Genomic DNA, 13474 nt, shown 5'->3' on the forward strand with positions numbered 1-13474 from the left:
TTTCCAAACTGAAACTCTGCCCCATTGAACAGAAAACCCCCATTCCACCCTGTCCCCAGCCCCTGGAAGCCACCATTGTACTTCGTGTCTTTATTGTGAGTACCATGCATGGAGTATCAGCGGAATCGTACGGTGTCTGTGTCTGGCTTACTCACTTAGCACAATGTCTTAAAGATCCACCCACATTGGGACATTGAGGTGGCTCAGCAGTTGAGCATCTGCCTTCCACCCAGCATGTGATCCCAAGGTCCTGGGGTTGAGTCCCGCATCAGGCTCCCCGCATGGAGCCTGCTTCTCCCTCTGCCTGTGTCTCTGCCTCTCTTCATGTCCCTCATGAATAAATAAATAAAATCTTTAAAAATGAAAAAAAGATTCATCCGTGTTGTAGTAGGAATCAGAATCCCCTTCCTTTTTTTTTTTTTTTTAAAGATTTTATTTATTTGAGAGAGAGAGAGAACACACAAGTGAGAACCCGGGTGGGGAGAGCAGCAGAGGAAGAGGGGGGAGCAGATGCCCCCTGGGCAGGGAGCCCAACATGGGACTTGACCCTCGGACCCTGAGATCATGACCTGAACCGAAGGCAGATGGATGCTTAACCGACAGAACCACCCAGGTGCCCCAGAATCCCCTTCTTTTTTTAGGGCTGGATAATATCCCACCGGGTGTGTTTAGCATACTTGGTTTACCTGGGTGTCCTTTGATGGACATGTGGGTCGTTCGCACCTTTAGGCTATTGTGAATCACGCTTCTGTGCATATGGCTGTACAGGAATGTGCCGTGGCCCCGCTTTCAGCCCTCTGGGGGTGTATCTCCAGCAGAGGACTTGCTGGCTTGCATGGCAATGGTATGTTTGATTTTTCTGGAACTGCTCTCCCATTTTGCACAGCAGCTGCTCCGTGGTCCGTGCCCACCAACGATGCACAGGGGTTCCACTTTCTCCCTACTCTTCCTGACACGTGTTTTCTATTTTTTCTGATTAAACGAGTCAAAAAGAAAATATATATATATAGGCATCCCCCTGGGTGTGGTGTGGAGTGTGACTGCGGGCGGCCCCCCAAGGGCTGTCTTGGGTCAGCCTCGCTCCTGCAGCCGGCAGTGCCTTCCTGCAGGCTCCGCGCTCCTCCTGTCAGCGGGAGGAAGGAGGCTCTGGATCCCACTCCTGAAGTGGGGGTGGCTGTGCTCGCCCCTGTCGTGGGTGCCGTGCGGGCTTGCAGGGTGTTGTCTGGGCCCGAGGGCAGCTGTGGGAGGAGGGTGATTGGGCGCCGGGCCTGCCCAGGTGCGGGGTCCACTCAGAGCATCTGACACTTGCTGGCTCGGGTGCTAGGAGGTGGCTGCTCCTAATGGGGCTTCTTACACGAGTTTTGGCTGTTTTCACTGGATCAGAAGGAAAAAAAGAGAAAACAACCCACGAATTCTGGCTGAGGTTTTCCGTGGCAGATTCACGGGCTGGAGTCTGAATCCATTCCTGATTCTGTGAATCCAATCCTTTTAGGATCTCGCAGCACAGTGTGGGGGGCGCCTGTGTGCGCCAACCAGAGCCAGGGCTGCACCGGCTCCTCCAGGGCTCACCGAGAGGACGATGTTGGGGAGCCCTCAGCGGGGACCCGATGCCGTGCGCAGTGGCTTGGCTCCTCGCACCGCCGGCGCTCTCGATCCCCACGGGGACTCCACGCTGTAGGGGCTGCTGTTCTCTACATTTCTCTTAGGAGGAGACGCAGGCCCAGGGTGATGAAGTGACATGTCCGGTGTCACGCAGCGGGGACGTGGAGCCGGGATCTGAATCCAGGCGGCCCGGCTCCAGACTCAGGCATCGGGAGCTCAGAAGAAAGGACCGAAGTCGCAGGCCTGATGGCCTCGGACCCCGCACGTGCAGCACGCTTCATAGTTTATAGTGTTCTGGCGTTTCATTTACGCTCCGTGACAGCTCCGTGAGGCGGGCATCTGTGTCATTCCCGGCTTGACAGAGCTGGAGCCTGAGGCCCAGAGGGGACTCAGAGGGACTTGCCCGGGGAAGCTGGATGGGGCGACGCAGGCCCAGGCGGGAAAGGGACCCGGCAGGCACCGCGGGGGAAGCAGGATGGCACGTCCTCAAAGCTTAGACCCCCCTAGGGTCGGGCACCCACCTTCTAGGTATCCCCGAGGGGCAGGAGAGCTCGGAGAGGCCCGCACTCGTGGGTTCACAGCGGCCGAGGTACGGAAACCAGCCCGCTGTCAGCGGACGAGTGGCTGGAGAGCACACGTGCGTGCACACACACGCCAGCACGCGCACACGGTGAAATATTGTTAGGCCGCGGGAAGGAAAGAGACCTTGCCACCTGCGCCGACCTGGCGGGCGATGTGCCGCGTGAGCTTATGAGCCAGAGGAAGGCCAATGCGGCGTGACACCCTGCCCGGATGGCGGGGTCCAGGCACTGGCTGGGGGGGTGGCGGGGGGGGGGACACGCTGGCCGAGGTGCACGGACCCGCTGGGAAGCAGGGGCTCCGGAGCCACGGCAGTCGTGCTGACCGACTGCAGGGCCCGGCAGACACGTCGAGGTGCTCGGAGCCTCGATCTAACCGTTCTGGCCCCAGGGACGTGCCGGAGGTGTTGGCTAAGGCTCTGGGGCCGTCGTTACGATACATAAATGTGTCAAATGAACACGCTCAATACCTTAAACTCACACAATGTCATGTACCGACTATGCCTCGGAAACAAACCCTGTAAGGAGAGCGGGGACGGCAGTAGAGCGGTCAGGACGCTTCCTGAGGGCTGGGGCGTGGGGGATGGGGAGGGGGTGCCCTTCACCCTGTGTGCGAGGCTCCCGAGGACGAGCATGGCCGGATCCGGGCTGGCCTTCAGGAGGCTGGGTTGAGTGTCTGTGGGTCGGGAGGCTCGGGGCTTCACCTGGTCGAGCCCCCAAAGCCCGTCTTCCCAGTTTGCCTATGACTTCTTTCTGCAACCTGTCACAAAGCGGGGGGGGGTGGTCGCTGTCCTTCAGTAAGCTCTCAGGGGTCGCTGGCTGTCGTGGGGCCCCAGCTTCTGTGTTTAGTGTGCTGGCTGGTGGCCCAGGGGGGATCCCGGCCTCGTCTGCCTCTCCCATGGCGACGCGAGGCAGGCCTTGCCCTGTTCTCAGATCCACAACGTGCCGATGAACCAGCTGGGCCCCGGATACCTAGGTTCCTCCCTGGGATGGCTTCTGTCTCTGGAGAACTCCTACTGACCTTTCCAGATGCTTCCTCTCCTGTGATGGCTGTTGGCTCCCTCACCAAAGACGAGAGCTGCGACGCCCTAAACCCTAACAATACTTTATCTGTCCCAGATTCCATGGTGTTAGAGACATTTGTCTTCTTTTCCCAGGTAGCCTCGGAGCACCTTGAAGGGAAGGTCTTTGTCACATCTGCACCCAGCTCAGGCTTAAATACCTATAATCGGGCCTGGTCATCCAAGAACGGGTACCGCCTGGTGACTGACACATACGTACGAAGGGATATAGCAATGACCAGAGCAGACGATGGCCCCCACCGGCCCTGGGATGGGGTGCAGGGGGGTGTTGCTCAGCCTACTGGATCCTCTGCACGTGACCTCCATTCCATAAACCTTTCTGAGCTTTATGACTTCACACTGCCTGCCTCGGAGCTGGGGAGATGTTCTATCATGTTTCAAGAAAAGGGCTTTGACAACGTGAGAGGGAGAAGTGCTTTCTTTCAGGACCAGGCTGTTTACCTTGTACCCTCCAGACACCGACAGAGCACAGTCCTCCCGTGTGGGTAGGTGGTAGGTGTTTGTTACGCACGAGTGGAACGGAGGTGCAGGAGGACTAGACCGTGGGTAAGAGTTTGCTCCCAGAGGGGAAGGCGACCCGCCTGGGCGCCGCACGCAATCAGCAGTCGTGCGCAATTAGAACACGCCCGGCTCCGAGAGTTCTCTACAAAAAGAATCTGATGTTAGGAGCAGATAGGGGCCTGCACAGGACGCAATCAGACTACGAAAGAACTGCTTTTGATTCCAGACCTGGCCTCCAGCAGGCTGCGTTCCTTCTCTTGGTGTTTCCCCAGTTCTAGGACGCCCTTTTGAGTTTCAGAAGCAGCAACCACACAGATGTCTTTCCGAGGCCACTTGGCTGAGACAGGGCCCTGCCTTGGGCGGGATGGAAAAATCTGGAAGGCCGGAGAGAGGGGCATCTGGAGTTTGTGATCTGGGAGTGAGGAGCTGCCAAAGGATCCTCTCTCTCCAACACACTCAGGCATCAGCTGTCAAGGTCACCGCAGCCCAGAAAAAGGGCGCGGGGCCCAGGACACCACTGTTTTCCAACAGCGTGCCCGGTGATGGCAGGAAGGATGGCTGCTGGCTCGGCCCGGCCACCGACCCAGCTGGGCAAGTTACCGTCCTTCCTTGGGCCTCAGATTCCACATGAGCCACATGAGGAGGTCGGACTGGCCGGTCTTAAATGCCCTTTTGGCTTTTTGCAGGAAGGAGCAGGGGCTCTGGTGTCAGGCACACCTGGTTTTCAAATGAAGGAGGCTTGAGAGGTGGAGAGGCAGGTTGCAGGGGGTGGTGGGAGCCGCTTGGGTTCTAGAGCCAGCCTCGCTCGGGTTCCCACCCTGGCTCTGCCCCTCGTTGGCTGTTTATTTTGGGGCAAGTTATGTCCCCTTCTGGAGGCCGGGTTTCTGATGTAGAAACAGTGACGGGCCCTCTGCCCTCGGTGGTTGGGGGGAGCGTCTGTAATGAGATATCGCAGGGGAAGCATGGAACGAGGGTTGGCAGGGACAGAGCCTCCACCCAGTGAGGGGGATGGCAGTGGAGTCTGGAGAGGCCGATCCCCTAACCAGGTGCCACTGAGGCTGGCGGGCGGGCACGTGGTTTGAGAAGCCGCTCCATGCAGGGTACTCCCAGGAGGACATACATACAGGGGTGCACATTTCCATCCGAAGGTTGCGTGCTCCTCCTGGAACGGGGAGATGAGCCCACACTGTCGGGACTGCCTCCACCTGGAGGAATGGCCCTCCATCCGGCCCGTGGGGGTGGATCCAGCCAAATCGTGGGCTTCCGGGTGAGTGCGGGGGGCTGCGGGCCCAGTCCCGACCTGCTGGGCGCCCGGCCTGGGCTTCCAGTCTGGGTGAGCGCGCCCTGCACCCCTTTCCAGTGCGCAGGTCCAAGGCCGCGGACGAGGAGAGGAGCCGCGGAGCTCAGCGAGCCAGGGACGAGTACCGGCGCCACTCGCTGCGAGCCATCCAGAAGGGCACGGTCGCCGGCCTCAGCTCCATGTTCCAAGAGCTCGGCCAGAGCCACGAGCAGGAGGCCAGACTCTACCACCACCTCCCAGGCCCGGGGCCGCCGCCCCCGCTCGCCATACCTGTCAGGTGGGTCTGGGGCTCTGCAGGTGCAGTGCGGCCGGGGGCTCCATCCAGCTCTGCTCCAGCTGCTGTGACATTGGGAGCTGGTCATCCCCCCCCCCCCCCCCCCCCGTGGGCCTCAGTGTTCAAGTCTGCATAACAGGGCCGGAGCGGGTGGTGAGGAGTCTGGTTCCAGATGTTGATTAGCCCAGGAGTTCTGGGAGTCTGGAAATCCAGGGTCCAGGGTTCCTTTGAACACTTAAAGAACGCTGTGTACCCTCCAAGATGTGCACATGAAAATGCCCCAAAATATTTGCATGTAATTCCAAGCTCTTATAGATCACAGACTCCAGGCTGAGAACTCGTTTTTTTTTTTTAATTTTTAAAAGATTTTATGTGTTTATTCATGAGACACACAGAGAGAGAGGCAGAGACACAGGCAGAGGGAGAAGCAGGCTCCCTGCAGGGAGCCCAATGTGGGACTCGATTCTGGGACCCAGGGATCGTGCCCTGGGCCAAAGGCGGACGCTCAACCACTGAGCCCCCGGGCGTCCCTAAGAACTTGTACTGTAAGACCTCAAGAGGGTTAAAAGTGGCCCAGCCGCTTGGGAAGCAGGGCTGGCTCCTTGTCCCGAGCGCAGCCGGCGCTGATGCATTCCCCGATCTGCTAGCAGGTTGGCAGATGAGCGTGGCTGGTGCAGGGCCTTACGCACCGGCGTCTCCCGGGCGGCTTGGCCAGGGCACTGAGGCGACTGCCCGTGAGGCCGCCTGGAGCCCCCCCACCATCCGCCGGCGCCCGGCTGGTCCCTTGCATGTCTGGCACTGCCGGGCGACTGCGGCCCCGTGAGGCTGGGCGGTGGGTGCCCGCGGCCTCCCGAACCACCGTGAACCTGCAGAAGAGGCCAGTCCCTTCTGAGTTTTGCCCTAATTGGGACTGAGGATCATTCGTAGGCCCCTTCGCCCTCCCCCCGCGGTCTAGGGAGGGCTGGCCGTACCTGCGTTTCCTCCCTCCCTTCCTTCCTTCCTTTTCATTTATATGATTAACAAACCAGGAAATTTAAAAAGACGTATGGGAAACAACTGCCTCGCATTCCTGCCTCCATCTCCTTGGCTCTTCCTTGCCCCACAGGGGGGCACCGTCCTCAGTGTGCGTGCGCCCGTCCAGTTCCTTTGAGGAGTTGGTGACGTGAAAAGTCATATCCCTGGCTTTTTATTTATGTATTTTTGCAGCAAAGGTTGCTCACTATACACATGGCTCTGTGTCTTGGCTTTTATTTCCATTGAACTATATTTTGGAGGTCTTTTCATATCAGTTTTTAGCTATTCATTTATTTTTATTTAGTTTTCTTTTTTATCTTATTATTTTTAAAGATTTTTTTTAAAGATTTTTTTTTAATTTATTCATGATAGACATAGAGAGAGAGAGAGAGAGAGGCAGAGACACAGCCAGAGGGAGAAGCAAGCTCCATGTAGGGAGCCCAATGTGGGACTCAATCCCAGGTCTCCAGGACCATGACCTGAGCCAAAGGTAGACTCTCAAGCACAGAGCCACCCAGGCATCCCAAAAGATTTTATTTTTTAAGTAATCTCTACACCCGATGCAGTGCTTGAACTCAGCATTCCCAGACCAAGCATCCTGTGCTCCACTGACTGAGCCCGCCAGGCACCCTGGTCCAGTTTTCCTTTTTTATAGCTGCATCGTATTCTACTCCACAGATGAGCTAGAAATGATTTATCAGAAACTCTGTTAATGTTTTAACATTAAGTTGTTTGAAATCTTTGGTTATTACCAAGGGTACCCTTAGTGAATAACCTTGGGGACATTCATTCTACACACGGGCCCCCCGGGAGGGAGGCTGGGGAGTGGCCTCTCCAGGTGGCTCTGCTACTCTGGGTACGTGAGGCTCTTCCTTCGTGGATGCTGATGCTTGTGCCCTGCAGTTCTAGAGGGGAAAAATGCCTTTTCTTTCCCTCAGACATCCCTCCCGTCCTCTTCTCCATGCCCACCTGTGTGACTTTTTTCAAAGCAAGTGATAACAATGCTCTTTTGGGAAAAATAAGAATATTTGGTGTATTATCATCTGCAAAGTGGCTTCATGCACCTGGACTCCATTCTTGCCACAGGCACGAGTGTGGGCATTACTCATCCTCATAGTGGCCTTCCCTCCCCTCTCCTCCTCTGTCCTCTGCCCTCCCCTCCCTTTCCTGAGTCTCCACACTTCCTCTCCCTTCTCAGCAGGACTTGGGAGCGCCCACTGAGACCCGTGTCCAGGGAAGTCATTGTCCGCTGGTTTAAGGAGGAGCAGCTGCCTCGCCGAGCTGGCTTTGAGAGGAACACCAAATCCATCGCCCCCTGGTTCCATGGTAGGATGGCTTACCGGGCCCCTGGAGCAGACAGTTTCCACGTCTGCCTCTCTCTGAGGTCGGGAGGAGGTCCTGAAGGGGTGCTGGCATCAGGGGGAGTCGAGGACTTTGGACCTTGGTATTTCCGTGCCACCCCCACATAGACCAGCCAGTCTCCCAGCTCTAGGGTTTGGCTCTCCGGGGTCGCCTGGGTGGAGAGAGGTCCCATGGCTGTCCTCTGTTTGCTCGTTAAATGTGCTGAGTTCAAGGCACAGGTTTTGATTCCTCCAGGGCATGAGCTGAACTACTGAGTGGCCTTCATCAAGGCCTTAGGGACCCAGGCAAACATCTCTGAGCAGGAGTCCAGGGGACTGGAGGCGCCGGGGATCCCAAATGTGCGTTCCCCGCTCTCTGCTGGGGAGGGAGGACCACGCTCTTGCCCACTGCTTTCACTCACAGCCTCCTTGGCCGTCAGGGGCTCCTCAGAGGTCTTCTCTATACTCACAAGACAGTGAGCTCTCCGTGTACCATGAGCTCCTGCTGGGCAGGGCCCACGTCTTGTCGTCTGAGCCCGCATCCCTGATCCTGACCGTGGGCCGGCACACAGCAGGCTCCGAACAAACACTTGTTGATCAGAGGACCGAATGGCTGAATGAAGAGGTCAGAGCCACCCAAGCATAGAGCATGAGAGCTGGAAGGCTCCCTGGAACTATCTAACTCTCTGTTTCACAGACAAGGACACAGGTCCAGATCGGGGAGGAGGTTTTCCTAACATCACCAATAGACTTGTGAGGTCAAGTTCAAGAACATACCTCAAGCTCCTGACCCCAGTCCAGTGATCTGAACCTGCAGCGGCCTCAAACAGGGAAACAGGATTGCGATTTCAGCAGAGACTTGCTACGGGGAAACGGGAGTCGCTACCGGCCACCAGACTCGTCTGGATCGGTTAGCTATTGCTATGTAACAAATCACCCCAAAACTCAGGAGCTGAAAACAAATAAGCATGTATTGTTTATTCGTAAGTTTTTGAATCAACCAGGCAGTTCTTCGGGAATGGGCCAGGCTCAGGTGATCTGAGCTGAGCTTGCTCGTGTGTCCCCAGACAGTGGGCTGGTCCCCTGGGTGCTGGCTTATCCAGGAGACACTTGCCTGAGACATCTCCTCTCTGCTCCCCAGGGGCTCGTGTCCCCCAGCAGCCTGGCCACACTGTCAGGCTTCTCTGGGTCAGCTGCCTGCGGCCTTCCTCCCTGAGTCGTCCCTCCCTTATCAGCGCTGAGCCCAGGTTTGCCTGTGGACTCCCTGGGGTAGAATTGATCTCTTCTGCCACAGTTTGTATCCATCAGACCCCTGAGTGCCTTTGTATCTCTTCTTCTGGCCTCCTGGGAGCTTGGCCAGCCTGCACCCTGGCCTTGGTCTTGTCTCCCCTTTCAACGTCAACTCCCCACTTGCTTCCTGGGCAGCTTCCAGGTGTTTCCAGTTCCCTCCAGATGGAGAGCTGACCTCAGTGTTGTGATGGGCACTAATGACCACACACTCTTCAGGGCTCATGGGGAGGCCTTCATGGGCAAGCTGTGGGCGTGGCTCCGGCTCCAGAGAAGGCAACTGGCGTGCAGGGGTGAGCAAGGCCGTGTGCACCTCCATCCACAGCTTCAGGAGCCCAAAAAGCTTGTGAACCATGAAGTGTAGGTAGTAGCCACCCTACAGCTGGGGTGGCTGAGATGTAGCATTGTTCAGGGACTGCCCAAGGTCATGGAGGTCACAGAGACACCACCTGGTTGTGCAAGGGTGTCTTCACCGGTCTGCCTGTTTCACTCGGGCCCCTCTACAATTTATTCTTCGCACAGCATCCTAAGAATATATTTTAAAGATAAATCAGATCCTGTTACTTTCCTGCTTAATATGCACTGCTTCCTTCTGTTTATATTTGCAAGGAATCTCAAACTCCAGGCTTCCTGCTCCGGCCTCCTAGCACAATTTTCCCCTTGTCCACCTTGCTTCCACAGCTTTGGCTTTTTTTTTTTTTTTTTCTCTGTCTCAAACAAGCCATTTTCTTTTCTACCCCAGGCCCTTTGTACTTATTTCTGAGCTGCTTGGCATTGCTGTTCTCCTAGCTTTTTGCATGGATGCTGCATTCTTATTTCTCATCTCAAATATCCCCTTCTGGAAGAGTTCTTTCCTGAATCCTTATCTAAAGCAGCCTTTAACAGTGGCTCTCACCCACTATACGTCCCTCTTTAAGAGTGCTCACCCAATCGATATTCACCTTATTATTTGCTGTCTTCTGCTCTACCTGTGTGTAAGCCTGCGAAACTAAGGACCTTGTTCATTTTTGCCCCGAGTGCTTACCATAGTTAAGTGTCTGCAGGAAGAATGAATGAAGGTGGGAATGAAGTATCAGATGAGATCCCAGTCTTCCCAGTCCCAAAGGGCAGCCATTGCTTCTCTGCCCTGGTCCCTGGTCAGTGTGTGGGTCTCCTCAGGGCCTGACGAGTGAGGTTAAGCTGGAGCTGTCCGCTTGCAACCCCCTTCCTTCAGGCCTCCACATATCCTACAGGATGGAGAGGCTCTTTAGGGCCCAGAAAGAAGAGAGTCACCATTCACCGGGTGGCTGAGCCACACATCCCCAGACAGTCCCGGGGGGGTCCCTGTTTCTCGCCTCTGTCCCAGGTATGTGTCCCTGCAGCCCCGAGAGAGCGGCCTCTGAATTGCTGCTTTCCTTTTCCTCGGTCCATTGGAATCCTGGAAGCTCGAGGGCAGCCTCTTAGTGCAGCTCCGCTGTTCTGCGGGGGAGGCTTGGGCCAGGGGCCCGGGGGGCCTGCAGCGCGTGTGGCGGCCTGCAGGAGAGGCATCGCAGAGCTCCTCAACTCCATCTCTACTTTTCCCTTCTACCTGGATGGAAAAAAAAATGTGATTTTTTATTTTATTTTTATTTTTATAAAGATATCTTCAGTTGTCTTTTTTTTTTAATAAAGATTTTATTTACTTATTCCTGAGAGACCCAGAGAGAGAGGCAGAGACACAGGCAGAGGGAGAAGCAGCTCCCCATGGGGAGCCCGATTTGAGACTCGATCCCAGGACCCAGGATGGTGACCAAAGGCAGATGCTCAGCTGCTGAGCCATCCAGGACTCCTGGTTTCCAAATTCTTGAGAGTAACTTTGTTCATCCCCAAAATCCCAAAGTCTGGAGCTCCTGATGTGCTCCAACTTCTTCCCCAGGGGAGGCATTCCTTGACTGCATCCTTGAGGCCCCCCCCACCCGGCACCCCACCAGTCCTTCCTGGGATGGGTCTGCTGCCCATCCTGCCCACGGGCAGCCTGCACCCTTTTTACTGTTAGGGGGTCTTTGCCTCCTAGGGGGTTGGCTGGGGGCTCTGCTCTCAACTGGTCTCAGCCGGATGTCTTAGCAGGGGCAACTCTGCTCCCTGAATCTACCACGCTCCTCCCAGGGGCCAGAGGGCAAGTGGCCTTCTCGGCTTGTGAACCTCCTCTTTGAAGCAGGACCCCATTGCTTTCACCTCATGACATTGGCCACAATATGTCACAGAGTTTGGGGTGGGAAAGTGTATCCTGCTTCTCTCCTGTAAGGACCAGCCACGCTGTGTGTCCAAGGGTGTGAAGACAGGGAGCGGAGGAGAGTTTGAGCTGATAATGTAATCTGTTACAACCCCACTATAAATCCGTTTTTTCCTGGGTAGAATGATCCTAGTTAACTCAGCTGGGTTTTAAATATTCAAAAAAATATTTATTTGAGAGAGAGAGAGAGAGAGAAAGAGAGAGCATAAGCATGAGAGCATGGAGGAGAGGAGGGTGTGGGAGGGAGAGAATCTCAAACAGACTCTAAGTGGAGAATGGATGATCCCACGACCCCAAGATCATGGCCTGAGCTGAAATCAAGAGCTGGACATTCAACCGACTGAGCCCCCCGGGCACCCCAGTTCAGCTGGATTTTGGGTGCAGGTTAAAAGCAACCGCTCTGACTCCTAATTCCTTCCCTCAAACACAGTGGGGTGTGTCGACACTCCAAAGAGCAGTGCAGACAAGGCGTCTGAAGACACGGGCCCACTCTAGAACCTAGCAGCTCTGTGACCTTGGGTGTGTCCTTTCAATCCCCATCTCTGAAATTGGGATTTTAACCCTGACTTTGCAGGACTCGTGAAGATCAAGCCAACAGATGTGTTTTGTCCCCCGTGATGAGCCATGGCAGGGTGGGCGCTGATGTCTGTCCCCCCGAGGCCCCGCCCACGCTGGGGACCAGAGCACAGGGGTGCGGGGAGGCAGGGAGAGGGGCAGGAGAACGGGCTTCCCGCTGGGACCAAGGCCCTCGCAGTCGTCTCCTCTGTTAAAAAGAGAAAACGGTAAAGTTATCCCTCCTTCCTCCTTTGTTCATTGTTAAATGTTCCAGGGGTTGTAAGAGAGACTTCTAGTTCTCCAAAAATACTCCTGAGGAAACCTGGTGCATGTGATCTTGGCTTTGGGGGAGAAAAATCTATTTTTGGACTTCAGCATGGATCTAAAATTATTAAGAACATCCTCTGTCTGAGCACTGACTCAGGGAGACCTGTTTCTCCTCCGGTTTTCTCTCCTCGGAGAGTGGTCACAGTGTGACCCGTGGTTATTGTCTTGGCGACAACCCCCTGGCTGTCTCGCAGCTTGCCCTCAGGCTTGGGGGACGGTGCTGGGCCGTGGCTGACGTGGTTGGTGTTGGTAAACCCTGCTCGGGCCCTGGGTGTGGGTCTTGAGCCCGGCGTTCAGGTGGAGTGTTCTGGTCATGCCTTTCCAGGCAAAGCACAAAGTGGGGGCTCCATCGGGGAGGAGGGACCCCCCACATAGACCATGCGGCCTGTAGGGAGCCCCGCGGTCAGGGGTGGCCTCACACACAAAGCCTGAGCTCCCAAGTGCAAGGGGCGCTGCGTGCTACCTTTCCACACTGTGGCTGCCGAGCATATTGAGAGGCCAGGAACGTGGAAGGTCCTAGAGCTGCGGGCTTCTGGAATGGCCCACGCCTCCAGACCCCTTATTCACCTTGCTCTTTTTTTTGGTATTTTTTTTATTGGAGTTCAGTTTGCCAACATACGGCATGACACCCCGTGCTCATTCGCTTGCTCTTGATCACAGCACATCTAAATGTGTGGAGGGAGGGCGGGGAAACAGAGGTCACTGTGGTCATTTTTAGGGACCACACCGGGGGATGTGTGTCTTGGAAAAGGGACGCCCCGGTGTGGGATAGATGGGAGGACAGAGCCGCTGCTCCTCAGTCTCTGGAGTTCTGTCTTGAGAAAGGAGGAATGTGAACGAGGACAGAGCTGGGGCCCGGGCGAGCATGTGCAAAGAAACGCGCTTCATTGCAAGAGAACACCGCAGTGAAGGGGTGTTCACTTGGGGTCGCAGCACACCCCGGGGGGGGGGAACGGGGACCACTAGGCTCTCTGTCCCTGGGATGCAGCGTGACTCGAGCGCACGCCTGCTGCGTCCCTCCAGGACCACGGGCTCTGCTCCTGCTGCGCCTCCCTGGGCTTTCTCGGGGGATCAGGTGCCCTGGGGACCGTGGGGCATGCCACTAGTGGGTGCCTGGGGTCCGGGGCTGAGGATGAAGGGTGTTCTCCATGGCCGTGGCCTTCTTCCCCTTGCGCACTTCTCTACTGCTAGTGGCGGTTTTGGTCTAGGAGCGGAGAGGGCGGGCGGCAGAGACCCCGCCGATGGCCCCTCCAGGAGCGGCAGGTGGACGGCAGTCACCAGGCGGGCTGTCCGCGGGGAGGCAGCGCCCTGGGTGGGCAGGCCTGGGGCTGGCGGCGGGCGCGGCCGTCGGGGCCTCCCTGCA

At 56.4% G+C, this 13474-nt stretch overlaps 1 protein-coding gene across 2 annotated transcripts in view; it reads left to right on the forward strand.

The window, feature by feature from the left end:
- SH2D4B (SH2 domain containing 4B) overlaps positions 1 to 13474 on the forward strand; it is an 83419-nt gene that overhangs the window by 48999 nt on the left and 20946 nt on the right. Inside the window, exons 5-6 of one of the 2 annotated variants that reach the window (XM_072823801.1) lie at positions 5124 to 5340; positions 7550 to 7677. In XM_072823801.1, the coding sequence (XP_072679902.1) occupies positions 5124 to 5340; positions 7550 to 7677 (345 nt within the window). The remainder of the gene's footprint in view (positions 1 to 5123; positions 5341 to 7549; positions 7678 to 13474) is intronic. The other variant, XM_072823802.1, reaches the window with a different exon arrangement.

This window comes from Canis lupus, chromosome 4 (genome assembly GCF_048164855.1).
Source record: "Canis lupus baileyi chromosome 4, mCanLup2.hap1, whole genome shotgun sequence".
Taxonomy (NCBI): Eukaryota; Metazoa; Chordata; class Mammalia; order Carnivora; family Canidae; genus Canis; species Canis lupus.